Source organism: Musa acuminata, chromosome BXJ2-11 (genome assembly GCF_036884655.1).
Source record: "Musa acuminata AAA Group cultivar baxijiao chromosome BXJ2-11, Cavendish_Baxijiao_AAA, whole genome shotgun sequence".
NCBI lineage: Eukaryota > Viridiplantae > Streptophyta > Magnoliopsida > Zingiberales > Musaceae > Musa > Musa acuminata.
Window position 1 is genome coordinate 33,194,641 of NC_088348.1, and position 13,052 is coordinate 33,207,692.

The 13,052-nt window shown below is 41.4% G+C and overlaps 2 protein-coding genes across 6 annotated transcripts; one reads left to right on the top strand and one right to left on the bottom strand.

The window, feature by feature from the left end:
- Positions 1 to 1,117: 1,117 nt before the first annotated feature.
- On the bottom strand, positions 1,118 to 3,351 carry LOC135627015 (S-adenosylmethionine decarboxylase proenzyme 4-like). Its single transcript, XM_065132923.1, has one exon. The coding sequence runs from the start codon at positions 2,849 to 2,851 to the stop codon at positions 1,565 to 1,567; it is 1,287 nt and encodes a 428-aa protein (XP_064988995.1). The 5' UTR covers positions 2,852 to 3,351; the 3' UTR covers positions 1,118 to 1,564.
- A 3,321-nt stretch (positions 3,352 to 6,672) lies between these two features.
- On the top strand, positions 6,673 to 13,010 carry LOC103972458 (uncharacterized). Of its 5 annotated transcripts, none has more exons than XM_018821011.2 (10): positions 6,673 to 6,848; positions 7,365 to 7,434; positions 8,204 to 8,341; positions 9,152 to 9,215; positions 9,292 to 9,367; positions 10,442 to 10,526; positions 10,606 to 10,665; positions 11,215 to 11,319; positions 11,901 to 11,971; positions 12,469 to 13,010. In XM_018821011.2, exons 1-10 carry the CDS (start codon positions 6,745 to 6,747, stop codon positions 12,833 to 12,835), a joined length of 1,140 nt encoding a protein of 379 aa, XP_018676556.2. In that variant the 5' UTR covers positions 6,673 to 6,744; the 3' UTR covers positions 12,836 to 13,010. The 5 variants fall into 5 exon arrangements, with proteins under 5 accessions (XP_018676556.2, XP_009385077.2, XP_018676558.2 ...); XM_009386802.3 differs by having other exon boundaries at positions 10,609 to 10,665; XM_018821013.2 differs by lacking the exon at positions 11,215 to 11,319.
- The last annotated feature ends 42 nt before the right edge of the window (positions 13,011 to 13,052 follow it).

The window sequence follows — 13,052 nt, forward strand, 5'->3', positions numbered from 1 at the left end:
GCTGTGGAAGGCGAATCCGACTAACTTTGTGTTGTATGTGAGAAGCTACTTTGGCCTTTCTTTCGAAGGACAAGAAAAATAGATGTGAGATGTTTTGCAATTTCATAAAATTAATTAACTAAGACGTGTGAAAATGGGCGCCATCATCTGCCAGATACAATGTCAATCTACCTCCCTGCCCAAGTAGGAATCTACTGTGCAAAGAAATGGCTGTTCTTTCATATGTAGATCGACCACCACTAGATTCTCAATACAGTCTACACTGATCATTTAATAACACTCACTAAGGACATCTAATTTGTCCCAATAGTCAGATAGAGTAGACTCTATGACATCATTGATATCTACTTTGGAACTCCTCAAACTGGAAAGTTCTCTCATGACAAATATGCTTGGAAGTTTCTATCACGACTTGGGGTTTATTCTGCAACAGAAGGTGGCACTGCAGACGCAAGATTTACCTCCTCAAAATGTCGCATCACTGTTTTCAAGGTTCAGATTTATGTTTGTTTTTGAGTTAGATTCTAGTTTTAATAGATCGATCGCTTGAGTCGGTTCAGGTCGAGTGAAGTTTGGCTCTGTTTTTGGATGTATTCGAGTAAATTTTGTGATTGATTTCAGTTTTGCTCCGAAGTAAAAGCAAATGCAAACTCATAATATGGTCGAAGGGATTTCTTCACGAGTTCATGATGTTTGAAAGCTACAATGCTTGGCGTACAAAAGCAGTGTGTGGAGTACAAATGCAGGTACTGTGATCTTCTTCTATCGTAGTTGGCATCCACCTCATAATAGCCTGTAAGTACAAGCTTAGCTAACTAAAGCTTTGCCCCTTAACCCATTCACATTCCAATCATATCTATCACAGCCCCAGAGGAACCCTTCATCCATGTCTGATGCAAGAAAACCAAGATCAAGACCAATAATATTCCGCACCAAACGTTTGTCATCTGGTTCGAACCTCACAATCTTGCCTTGCCTTGTTCTCTGATCACCACATCAGATTTGTAGCACCGAGAGACAAGATCAACCATGGTGGTTGAGCAGAAAGTGAAGTGGTCCAGAGGGAAGGAAAAGTGAGGGGAAGAATATGATCCTAGTAAGAAGAGATCAAACTATCTGCCGAGCAAAAAAGGTGTACTTCTTCCTTTTGGCAGTAGCAAAGGAGATCACAAACAAAAAGGAGGGAGGGTGGAAGTCTCCTCCCCCAACACTATGGCCTCATTCAGCTCAACTCAGTAGTGTAGTACTGCTTCCATATATCCCACTACATCGTCCCAAGTATATCCATCCATGATCAGGCGTGACACTCTGAAGTGGGGTGCTATATCATGGAGCTCCCACCCATCCTAAGCTTTCCAACCTTTTCACTCCCAATTCCTAATGTCAACCACACCACCCTAATCCAAGTTACAATGCACTCCATCATCTCCCTCTCCCACAAAAGGCCACACTATTCCCTCCCTTTAATGTTTCCTCTGAGGCCAGCAACTTGCAACAAGCCAAGAGCATCACCTCGGTGATGACCACTGCTTCCTGTTGTGGCCTGCGCCACCTCGTGTCGGCTTCACTCCCGGCGGGGCGTGAAAGTTTGGTACGTGACGATGCCTGCGCCTGGAAACTCCTCCACCGCCTGGCTTCGGCAGCTCAGTCCGAGCGGCTCGAGTGCGTCCCCCACGGCCGATCGCACTTGGTTCTCGTCGACGTTGGGTGCCATGCAGAACGATACCGACACCGCGCCCGGCCGGAACACCCCGATGGCCTTTCTCAGCGAATCCAGCACTTCGGCTCTGCCTCCCGCCCATCGGCCTGTGCACTCGAAGCTGGCGTAGCTGTGGCCCTCCTCCGGCGTGACGTGTATCGTGGAATAGCTGTCGCGGTCGAGACCATTCATCGAGTATCCACATGGGTCGAACGCGAAGCCGCAGACGAGCGTGCGTGGGTTGATGCTACCGACCTCGGTCAGGTCCGTCATGTCTGCGCCCACAGCGTCGCCCGACCTCTCGTCGCCTTTCTTCCGGAAGAAACGCCGCGCCAGCGACCGGTCCAGCTCCGTCATGCACACTTCAACCGTAAAAGTGCTCCACGAACCTGCCGCCAAGCGGTCGTCGTCGTCGTCGGCGGAAGCAGAGTAGACGTGCCAGGAGTGCGAGCTGCTCGACGGAAGGACGCAAGCTTTTCTAAAGGCTAGGCTCGGCGGGAGGCGCTCTTCCAAGTAGAGCGCCTCCTCCGCGAAGCTGGTGTGAGGGAACGGCTGGGCCCGAGGGAAGATGAAGCTGCCGCGGGAGTAGCGGCAGGCTCGGAGACGAAGGCCGAGCTCCGCGGTGTGGCGAAGTAGACAAGGGACGGATCGCAGCAGCTGAGTAGTGCCGCAGGTCTTGAGAACCATCTTATAAGGATAAACAAAGAGGCTGGACTCGGAGAGGATGTACGCGTCGAAGTAGCGGTTACCGACGGCAGAGACGACGGTGCACTGCACGGCGTCGAGGACCTGCGCGAGGGCATCGCACCGCAGCCGGCGGAGGCCGAGCGAGTCGTGGCCCGAGAAGTGGAGCTCCAGGCGCTTCTCGAAGCCTTCGAAGCCGGAGACAGCCATGCCGCGGCGGTGGTAGAAGCAGCGAAATAGGGTGGATGGTGTTGGGGACACCAAGGCATGCACGTGGGAGGACAGAGGGGATGGAGGGGGATTTATAGAGTTCTGGTGAGCAGAGGGGATGAGGTGGGAGAATGGAGGAGGGTGGCATGCGTGCGAGGCAACCAAGGATAATGATTGCAGGCATAATGAAGCCAAATGGAGGAGGAGGAGGAGGAGGAGGAGGAGAGGAAGAAGGAGATCCTCACGAGAAGAAGACATCCAACGGGGAACGGGGATTCAGCCCACGCGCACGGCGTAGTGGAGAGAGTTCATACTCAGCACAGAAAAGAAGGAAAAGCCTGTGCGTGCGCGCGATATTTACTTGCACATAACAAGATGGAGTGAAAATGTCGACCGTCGACAGGCGAGATAAAGAGAGAGATGGATCAGCGTTCGATGAAAAGTTGGAATCGGAGGATTTGCTGGGGATTGTGGATGTAGTGTTGGCAAACATGAACGAGGTCAAAGAGACGCAGGACCATCTTCTTCTGGCCAAGGCCAAATGACCCGCACTCGTCATGCTCTCTTTGATCCACCGGGAGACACCGTGGGGGTCGAGTGACCACAACATTAGCAGTCCCCCAGGTGGATTCCAAACCTGGAAGAAATAGCGGAGCGAGCGAGCGAGAGAGAGAGAGATAGAGAGCGCAAAACATGGGGTAAATCCTGTTGCTCGACCTCTGATGCCAAGTACGTACGAAAAGGTCATATGCTTTGGTGGAATACTCGAATGTGTTCGACGACTGACTCCAATGGAGTCTCCTCTTGAAGAATTCCGATGATTAAGAGAGCTTCCACCAAATTTTTATCAAGCCATATATAATTAATAAACGGCTTTATATATAATTAATATGCTTCTGAGGTTGAACTCGGACGAGTTTGAGTCGACTCAACTCGGGTGGTTTCCGAGTCCAGTCCAGTCGAGGTTTTGAATATTTATTGAATTCAGCTATATATATATATATATATATATATATATATATATATAATTGAATTGAATCTATAATGTCTCGGATTGTGAATAGGTTGGATCGTAGATCTCCAGTTATGAGTGTGATAAAAATCGAGTGACTTGATACCATGATAATATTTCGATTTGATGACCAATAAAGATTAATCTATTAGGAAAGAGACTGACATAAACTCTTTAACATATTTTGAATTGCTTTTTTATTTTAATAATAATAAGCACAATTGCATGATAAATCTAATGAAGTACAATTACACAGTTGATATATCTAATGAAGTGTAGTGGAAGATGTTTCGTACGTCACTCCATCGATATCATATTGGATGGTATAGGAAAAACAAAATACAATAATAATAATGGTAAAAATTGTGCCTGCCACTTCAGCGGGCCCACGGGCGCACCCATGCATGCACGCGCGAGAAGCGGTGTATCTCACGCCCGTGGAGCCCACATCCGCAGACGAGCGCCTCGGAGGTGGTGGTCTCCTGCGGTGCTAAGTGCGGGTGAGCCAATGCGAGGTGGCATGGCCCATGCGTCCGCACTCACCCTCCGCACGCGCGCGCATATGATCAACCCTAGCGTCACTGTTACAAATAATGCCCCTCCTTTTCTCTCTCTCTCTCTCTCTCTCTTCTGTATTGTCTTTTTCTTCTTCTTCTCCCATACCACCTGCCATGCCTCTCAACTATACGTACTCTGCACTTTGCGCCTGTGAAATAATACCCACTTTCTCAGTGTTTTATCCTCATCCACTTTTTGTCCTTTCACTGTTACCACAATGAAGAAGATGCGTTCTATGAGACAGAGTGATTCTTCTGTCTATGATTCTTGCAAGATCTTAATAAATAGATCACGATCCATGGTAGAAATAGGCCACAAGTTTCTTTGCGAGATAAGATACGGTGCACGCGATAGATTCCTCTAGTTTTGTGTCCTATATTGCTCTTTATACGAGGATCATCGCTAGTGATTCACGCTTCACTCACAGTATTGATTTCTTGTTTTCCTACGAAACCCTAGAGAGAATCAAAGGATTTTATGTGGTCATGCCTCATGATTCAAGGGGGACCATACGTACATACGAACTGGTTCTCGAGTATCTACGAACGTATTCCAGCTTGTACACGTCGGGTTTCGTGCGCATCTCGAGCCTGCATGCAGTACTCTTGTTTGCTGTTTCTTCCTCGCCGTTGTACTGCTGCTTCCCTAGAAAATAAGATAGATGCACACGCGATTACCAACCACCGTACGTCATGATTCAAGGTTACCTGCTATATGTGCACACACAATAATTTTGTGTCTCCTTTACTGATCAATATGCTAGCTTACAGGTTTTCTTCTACTGTTCTATTGGTGCTTCTTTGATCATACGCATTGCTTTAGGAAAAGGTTCCATAGATACACTGCAAAGCTTTCACGTCCTATTCCTGAAGAATCCTATGCAAAGACACGTTGTAGTTCTGAAGAATCCTATGCATTTTGTGTTGTCTTTGGACTGTCGATCTCAAGCACTACCTTTTGTCCTTGAATCACCGATCTGCATTCGACGTTCACTAGGTTTAGTATTCTCAAGTTGTCTGAGAATGCCATTTCACAATGCATTACACAATTAATTAGAGTGTTCCACGGACGCAGTTCATACCATCATTAATTCAGTGGCTGTAGTCAAACAAATCCAACGGCAGGAGGATCCCATTTACTCTTTTATTAGATCATATATGTATGCCCCACCTACCCAACACATGTAAGCATAATTCTCCGAGGTTTTCGAACCGTACCCTGTTGCAGGAAAGCTTTCTAATTGGCCCTGGATTTGTTTGCTTCAAAGACACTTTTATGTCGTCCTTTGTGTAATGAGCCCGGAAAAGATACGGTTCATGAATCTAAGCATGTAAGTGTGGGCTGAAGCATGATGCGAAGGAGGTCTCTTTATCTAGTTTGGGTAAGCTGGATGCTTCGAGATGGGGGAAGGCCTCCGTGAAGCTTAAACAAGTCCAAGCTATGGAGAGCAAAGCGAGTCCGGGGCAGAGGGGACATGATGGCCTCCATGCTCGCAGCAGCTCATTGCAGCGCTGAAAGGCGAGAGGATGAATCTCTCGGAACTCTCACACTGCTTTCCCGGGCCTTTCCTGTACACCTGCGGCAGTGCATGTGTACTGGGGAGTGGCCATCACATGGTCACACAGAAGACTGCATGCGTACATTGATGCAAGCTGGGCAGAGCCATGGCGATGATCATGGTGCAGAGGGAGTTGGAACAGGGAGGAGAATGATGGGGGGATTGAGATGTGGGTGTCGAGGGCACTGTGGCGCACACGGCGGCACGCACGCCGGAGCGAAATGATGGGCGGGCGCTGCGCGGGGGCGGAGAGGGATTGAGGAGGGTGGTCGCCCGGGGAATGATGGTGGGCGCTGCAGAGCCAGAGGACGATACGCCCAGGCTGATACGGCCCGAACTCCCACCCACTTGCTTTTGTACTCTCTGCCTACCCCTCGCTTTCTTTATCGTGTGTTGCGCTTATCATTCCACGAGGGAAACCTTTATATATATATATATATATATATATATATATATATATATATATATATATACACAATTGCTTCTACATACGCCTACGTGTACGATTATAAATGAACCTAAATTAACCTATGGAAAGTTTGTTTTATGTATATGTTTTTTGAATCCATTTTATACGTTTCACATTTGTTTAAAGAAAGCTTATAATTCATTATTGACGGATTTAAGTTCCTTTATTTTTATGATAGTGTGATCTACATCTATCTGTAATCTGATTCGAATCGACATCGTCCAATGATCAGATCAGATTCTTACCGTCCTGCTAGTACACGAGATCCTTTGGAATCTAACATCCAATCTAATTTTGATCCTATTTGTCATTATAGTGATTTAAACTTGAGCAATAAATACGATTACGGCTGAAGAAATTATAATTCTGATATATTTTATTTATAATTTCGTAAACTATAATAATAAAATAATAAAAAATATAATTATATTGTTTTATATTTAAAAATGCCAAACCGGCCCGGCCCGGTCCGTCCTCGGCAAAGCCAACCCACCCCGGCCGACGTTAGGGAGACGACACAAAGGCACGGAGCCGCGAAGGTTTGGGCTGACGACATGGATGCAGGTGCCGAGCCTTGCAGCGACGTCACCAGCTTCCTCTATTTGAAGTCCGCCTTCTTGGCCATGGAACCCGCCCATTTCTTGATCTCCTTAGCCAGGTCCCCTCTTCCCTCCTCCTCTTGCTTCATCCATCCACGTCGCATCTGCGCCTCGCTGGTCACCAGCTGTTTGAAGAAATGAGGCAACTAGTGTTAGTCGCATCATTTCAGGAGCACAGCGTGTTTTAGCGCTATAACGTGTGATCTGACAGGAAGCAATTATCATAACAATGGTTGATAGCAGCTTTTGGTTGGAAAGCCAACAGATTGGCCGGACCTCAATTCGTGTAGGGCCTCGTCTAAGGATCGGGCAGCCCGAGCTCTAGCTCATAGAGCCTTATCTCCAGAACCCGACCACAACCTAGTACCGAGTAGGCCTAACCCTTGTTCAGTTCATGCCTGACCCCCAAGTCCTAACCGATCATCGGAACCCGACCAAGATGAACACAGAATATGTTGCGTTGATCTTGGGCTTCGGTTTGTGCTTATTTCGACGAACCCGATTTGGCTATCATGTTTCTCTGCAGTTACTTGTACTGCTAAGTTCTCTTACCGAGTGTGTTTTGTTCTCTGTAGACAAGCTGGTGGAGGTTCTATTACAACAAAGGTTCAGACTTTCATTTTGGAAGATTGTATAAAGGATATTGTAAGTGCCCATGGAAGGATTCTTTTTTCTTCATTATATAAGTTGGTGAAAGTGTACTTGGATGTTTGTGTATTACGCCATGATACGTAGATCTTTCTACAAGTTTAGTTTTACGTGTTTGGCATATGAAGTGTATACCACGGCTTTATATTGTAATAATTTATTCGATTGTTGTTCACTGGTGTGTTAAATGAGTCACTGTGCATGTGTATGAACAATCTTGCTTGTTTTACCTAATTTTGACCTTCCTAGGACTTCATTTTTGTAGTACAAAAATTTGTAGATGTAGCTTCCTGAGTTTTCATCCATAAAGCATGATTTGTATTTTAGCTATCATTTTAACTTCCCCTATCGGACTGAATGGTAAGATTAACTACCAACAATTAGAACATCATATTGACATCACTTTCTCAACCTTATTAATTTTGCTGTGATGATAACTTCAACAATCATTCCTTCCTATTCAATGGTTGAATATTAGCTACAAAGATGGTTATTTAATTATACTTTAAAACCAGTTTTTCCATGTAAGTTACATGAAAAATTCTGATTAAGATGCATCCACATGTTCCATTGGATAAAGGATTAGTTTTGATTATGATCATGAAAAATGAAGAAAAAATTGCGATTAAGTAATATTAAACACTATTGTGCTTTGGATACATCAATTTTCCTTTTGTTTCCAATGCATGTGATCTCTGTGGTAGCACAAGAATATGGTAGTTATTCCTTGTCCGTTACTTCAGAATTCAAAAGTCAAGTTATGCAGGTGGGCAAAGGCACAGAGTTGAACCACAAATACATCAAGAACATTCTCCAAAAGCTCATTGTTTCTGTTGAATCAACTTCCGACATCGTGGTCGAGGACTTGTATGAAAAATTTGCCTATTATCTGACAATCCAATTGGTAACTAGTGCCTCTTCTGCTAGTTTCTTACCATCTGCAATTCATTTATAAACTAAAGTACCTTTTCTTTTTAAATACCTCAATGAAGAAGTTGATAGCAGTATTTTGTTAGTTTCTTGTAGATAATGCCGAGCCCAGAGATCAAGATGAACTTTTTCCGAGAAAGCAAAGTCATCAGTGATACATTAGCCAAGAAAAAATTATAAACACAACTATAAGATTCCAAAGATTTACAATGTTGGATTTCTTGAAGTACTCTAATTTTCTAATTATCACAACAGTTTGACTAATTTACAGGTCTAAAGTTATTTTGTGGTGAAAGTATAGCAAAGTAGACTCAGTAATAGTCACCACAGCAATGCTTGGCACAAGTTGGTTGTCAATTTACGTGCAAGTCATCACTCTCTTATTGAACAAAGATCTTTGCATAATGTAGTAAACTTATATTTTTCGTGCAAATTAACTTTTACCGTTCTATAGAATTGCTCACTATCTGCTAAACTTCACCTATTTGCCATCCACTGCCACAAGAAAAAAGAGGGGGAAGCCATATTTTAGTGTAATTTTAACTGATTCAGACACCCCAAACAAAGGTCGGTTACATAACAAGATATACAAATTTCATATGTGAAATTTTCTAGTGTTGTTTTTTTCCTATCAAACTATTTCCAAAAGTGATGAAGATTGAGCTATTTTTATTGGTTATGTGTTTGAATTTATGCATGACATCATAATCAAATTGTAGTGTGACAAATTTTTTTTTTCTTATTAACAAATTTGTAATAAAGGTTATTTTTTTCCCATGTTTAGGATGATCAATTGCTAGAAGAGAACAATAGGATCTACAAGCAGATTACTTTTCTTTTGTCTCTTGGTAAGAAATAAGTCAGTTTTGGTTTTTATGTCTTCTACCTGCCTGGTTATACACATAATTTTCAAATATTTTATAGGCCAGAAATGTTCAAGTGCAATGGATCTAAAAGTTCCACTGCAATGTTCTCTTAACATGCTTGAAGGAGACACAGGGTATCTATTACTCTTTCATAGTTTATGTCAATTTTCTTATAATTGGCAAAAAAGGATATCATTATTCATTACTATCATAATTTCATAATGTATATTAAGCATATTTTGTGATAATTTTCCTCGTGGAGTACCAAGATGTTTTGTTTGCGGCTGCTTTCTTTTAGTAATAATATCTATAAGAAGAGAGATACTTCTTGTACAAAGTACAAACCATGGTACTTATACCATGATACAAGCTAATTTGAAAATGTTTTACAGCAGATACGTATTTGATTTTGTGTATGCCATTTGGACCTCATTACTTGCTAAGTTTTGTACAATGACATGCACAAAGGACAGTGGAAGCTGGATTTTACCCTTTTTTTCATTATAGTAATAACATTTCATGGCAATCTCTCTCTTTGAATTTGTATAATACCTATGTTTTGGAAACCATTCAATAAGAATATAACAGCCACCTCCATGAACCCTTACCAGCCAGTGTAGCAACTGAAATCATCTTCTTGACTGTATAATATTGAACCATTATGTAACCATCATGATGATTTCATAACAAACAATGACAAACTTTCATGGTTGTTACTGGATAATGAATTAGAGAAATCAATATCTATTAAAATAAGCCATTTGGCAATTACTAAATTGATTCAGAATTTGCAATTCCTTGAATAGTAATAAAGCCTAAAAGTGGCCTTTGAATGGTTTTAATGGGACTTAATGGCAGTTACATTTACCATAACAGGTTAGGTATAAAGAAACAAGCCCACTACTCACAGTAGTCAATATGCTGGACCCAATTATCATGTCTGGAGGTCGAACATAATGAATTTTAATGTGTCTTAATCGGTTTTAATTCAAAAAATATAAACTTAGATTTGCAAGTTTAGAACAGCCAAAGTCAGAATCAATCTGACTCATTTTCTACAATTTATTGTGTGATTGTTCTTTCTTTACCATGTACTCATTCTGCTGATTTGAATCCATTCATTTACCCATATATGGTTGAAAATTTTGGTTGCTTAATTTTTTTAAGGATTCATCTTGCACAACAATTTTAATGCTTGGTTTTGTTAGGTGTGCCCTTTGGCCCTCAAGTCTATTCTTATCTGAATTTATCCTTTCTTACCAAGAGGTGTTTTCAAAAAAGTTTTGCTTTGAGGTAATAATAATTCTGAATTTCCTATTCCAGTGCTGACTTAAAATTCATGTTGAAATATTTGCAATATATCTTAAACTAGCAGATTGGTTCTGGTGTTGGTTTAGTTGGGATTGCTCTTCTCCATGTTGGAGCTTCCAGGGTATGATTTTTTCAAAATATTTTTTTATAGAGTGTATACTTTTGGTAAGGTTTAAGATTTTTTTGCTCAAATATTGCTTATTCTTTTGTCTCTAGGGCATGCTTGTCTTTAGTTTATTGTGTTTGTCTATTGCAGCACAAAATTTAGTCAAACTTGGTTGACATATTGTATTTGTATGCATGTATCTTACCTTTTTTCAAGTATCATTGTATGAATTGATAATCATGGAATTTCATGATGCATGCTAGTATTCAGAGTAATAATATTCAACTTGACATGTATTTATATTCAAAGTATTGTCAACTTTGTTGACTAATGGGGTTATTCTATTTGTTGAGTAAAAGATTCTTGGACTGGATGGTTAGAATTACAAGTTCCATCTAGATATGGTGGTGGGAAATGCAGTGGGTTTTGTTGGCATAACATTTTCGATGAACTTGGTTGTCAATGAGATTAATGGCACCTCATGGTGATTCATTCACGTGCTTCACAAATTCCATCTTTGTATTAAGTGCAACAGCATACATGATCATATAAAAAATTTTGCAGGTAGTTCTTACTGATGGTGACATATCAACTTTAGCAAATATGAAGAGTAATATAGAACTGAACCATCTAGAGTTGCCATCAGAGAGGACAAGTGCAAAGCCTATGGTTAGTCACAATTTTGGCCTTTTTACAAATATATGACTGGTAAATTACTGCATGTTCCTTGCAATCTTATATTTTTATTATAAACCCTGCTCTTTTTGTACCTTGGATTGTTTCTATTGGGACGAGCTATACCTATATGTTAGAGATACTTTACTTGCAGTAAGATGATACTTTTAGGTTCTTTCACTGCTTGGTATATCTTTCCATAGATTTGCTTACTCATATGCATATTACTAAGCCCGTTAACTGTGTACATGCTTTTAAGAAAAATTATTTTAGTAATTTGAAGTGTAACATTCAATATAGGATCGATATATTAAGCAGAGCGCAGGTTTGCAGTTGGCTGCTTCCTCTCTTAGATATTGAAATTTAAAGCCTAAGCGGCTTGAATCCGGGCAATGCAATATGAATGTCTAGTGCTTTAAAACAATATTGCTGATAGCTTTAGCATGAGCTGTTGCAACAAATTTTCAAGGCGGTTTTCCTCCTAGTCTATTTAAGTCGAGCAGAATTTCCTTAAGAGGCATATAACTGATGAACTTAAGATGTCCTGTTCTGACTTCCTGAGCTATGAGTTGCAGGTTGAGTGCAAATATCTACCATGGGAGTCTGCATCTAAGAGGGAGCTACAAGATTACGAACCCGAGATAATGTGAGTGACTCATTACCTTACTCTATACAAGTGCCACTTAATTCTGTTATAGATCCATCATTATCAACGATGACTTGCCTGAAAATATTTGATGTTATTTAAATAGTTCGTGGGTGATCTGACCTCTGATGCTGTTTTAACATAACAATCTGAGTGCCACCTTAAGTTGGCAATTTTATGTTTTAGTGGTTGACAGTTACTTGTTACCGGATTTCTTCTACTTAATAATTTTTCTCCCTAGTGGCCAATTGTCATCATTACATCAATAACGATGAAAAATCCGTTGGCACAATCTTGCAATGCAGTTTTTTTTTCTTTTTCTGCAAAGATAAATAGCAAAGATGAAATTTATAAAAATTTGTAAGAGGGGATCTTGAAACCCTAAACCTCGGGTGAGCGACTGCGATACATTACCGATGTTTTAGATGAAAAAATTTGTAGAACGAGGATGGGAACCTCAATCTTTGTATCATCACTCTCTTATTTCGTTTGTGCAGCTTGGGTGCAGATGTAATCTATGACCCACATTGCATACCTCATCTTGTTCGAGTTCTTTCGGCACTTTTGAGTCCCACCTCATCTGAACCAAAAGGAAATGGAGCAAATTGCTGTGGACCAACTCAGGATACTGACGATGCGGATAAACTTCTACAGAACAAGGAAGAGGAAGCTCCTGTTGCATATATCGCTACGGTCATCCGGAATCAGAAGACTTTTGATTATTTCCTCAGAGTAGCCACGGAAAGTCCCCTCTCTGTTCTTGATGTTACAGAGATGATGAAACCAATGAGTCTGCTTCCTTACATGCTATCATACGATCGATCAAGTGTTCATCTTTTGAAGGTATCATTTCTGTGCAATTGAGATGCTGACCTTATTGTTAAGACTCAGATGTGATATCACTCTTTTTAGACTGCTTCCTTCACTTAATTTTTGTGTTCATCTTTTGAAGGTATCATTTCTGTGCAATTGAGATGCTGACCTTATTGTTAAGACTCAGATGTGATATCACTCTTTTTAGACTGCTTCCTTCACTTAATTTTTGTGTTCATCTTTTGAAGGTATCATTTCTGTGCAATTG

Bases quoted from the DNA above. Each gene is read 5' to 3' on its own strand.
- LOC135627015 (XM_065132923.1), bottom strand. From the start codon at position 2,851: ATGTCTTCTTCTCGTGAGGATCTCCTTCTTCCTCTCCTCCTCCTCCTC.
- LOC103972458 (XM_018821011.2), top strand. From the start codon at position 6,745: ATGGATGCAGGTGCCGAGCCTTGCAGCGACGTCACCAGCTTCCTCTAT. The intron at 7,435-8,203 runs GTAAGTGCCCAT...CAAGTTATGCAG, and splicing joins AAGATTGTATAAAGGATATT to GTGGGCAAAGGCACAGAGTT. The intron at 11,972-12,468 runs GTGAGTGACTCA...TCGTTTGTGCAG, and splicing joins GATTACGAACCCGAGATAAT to CTTGGGTGCAGATGTAATCT.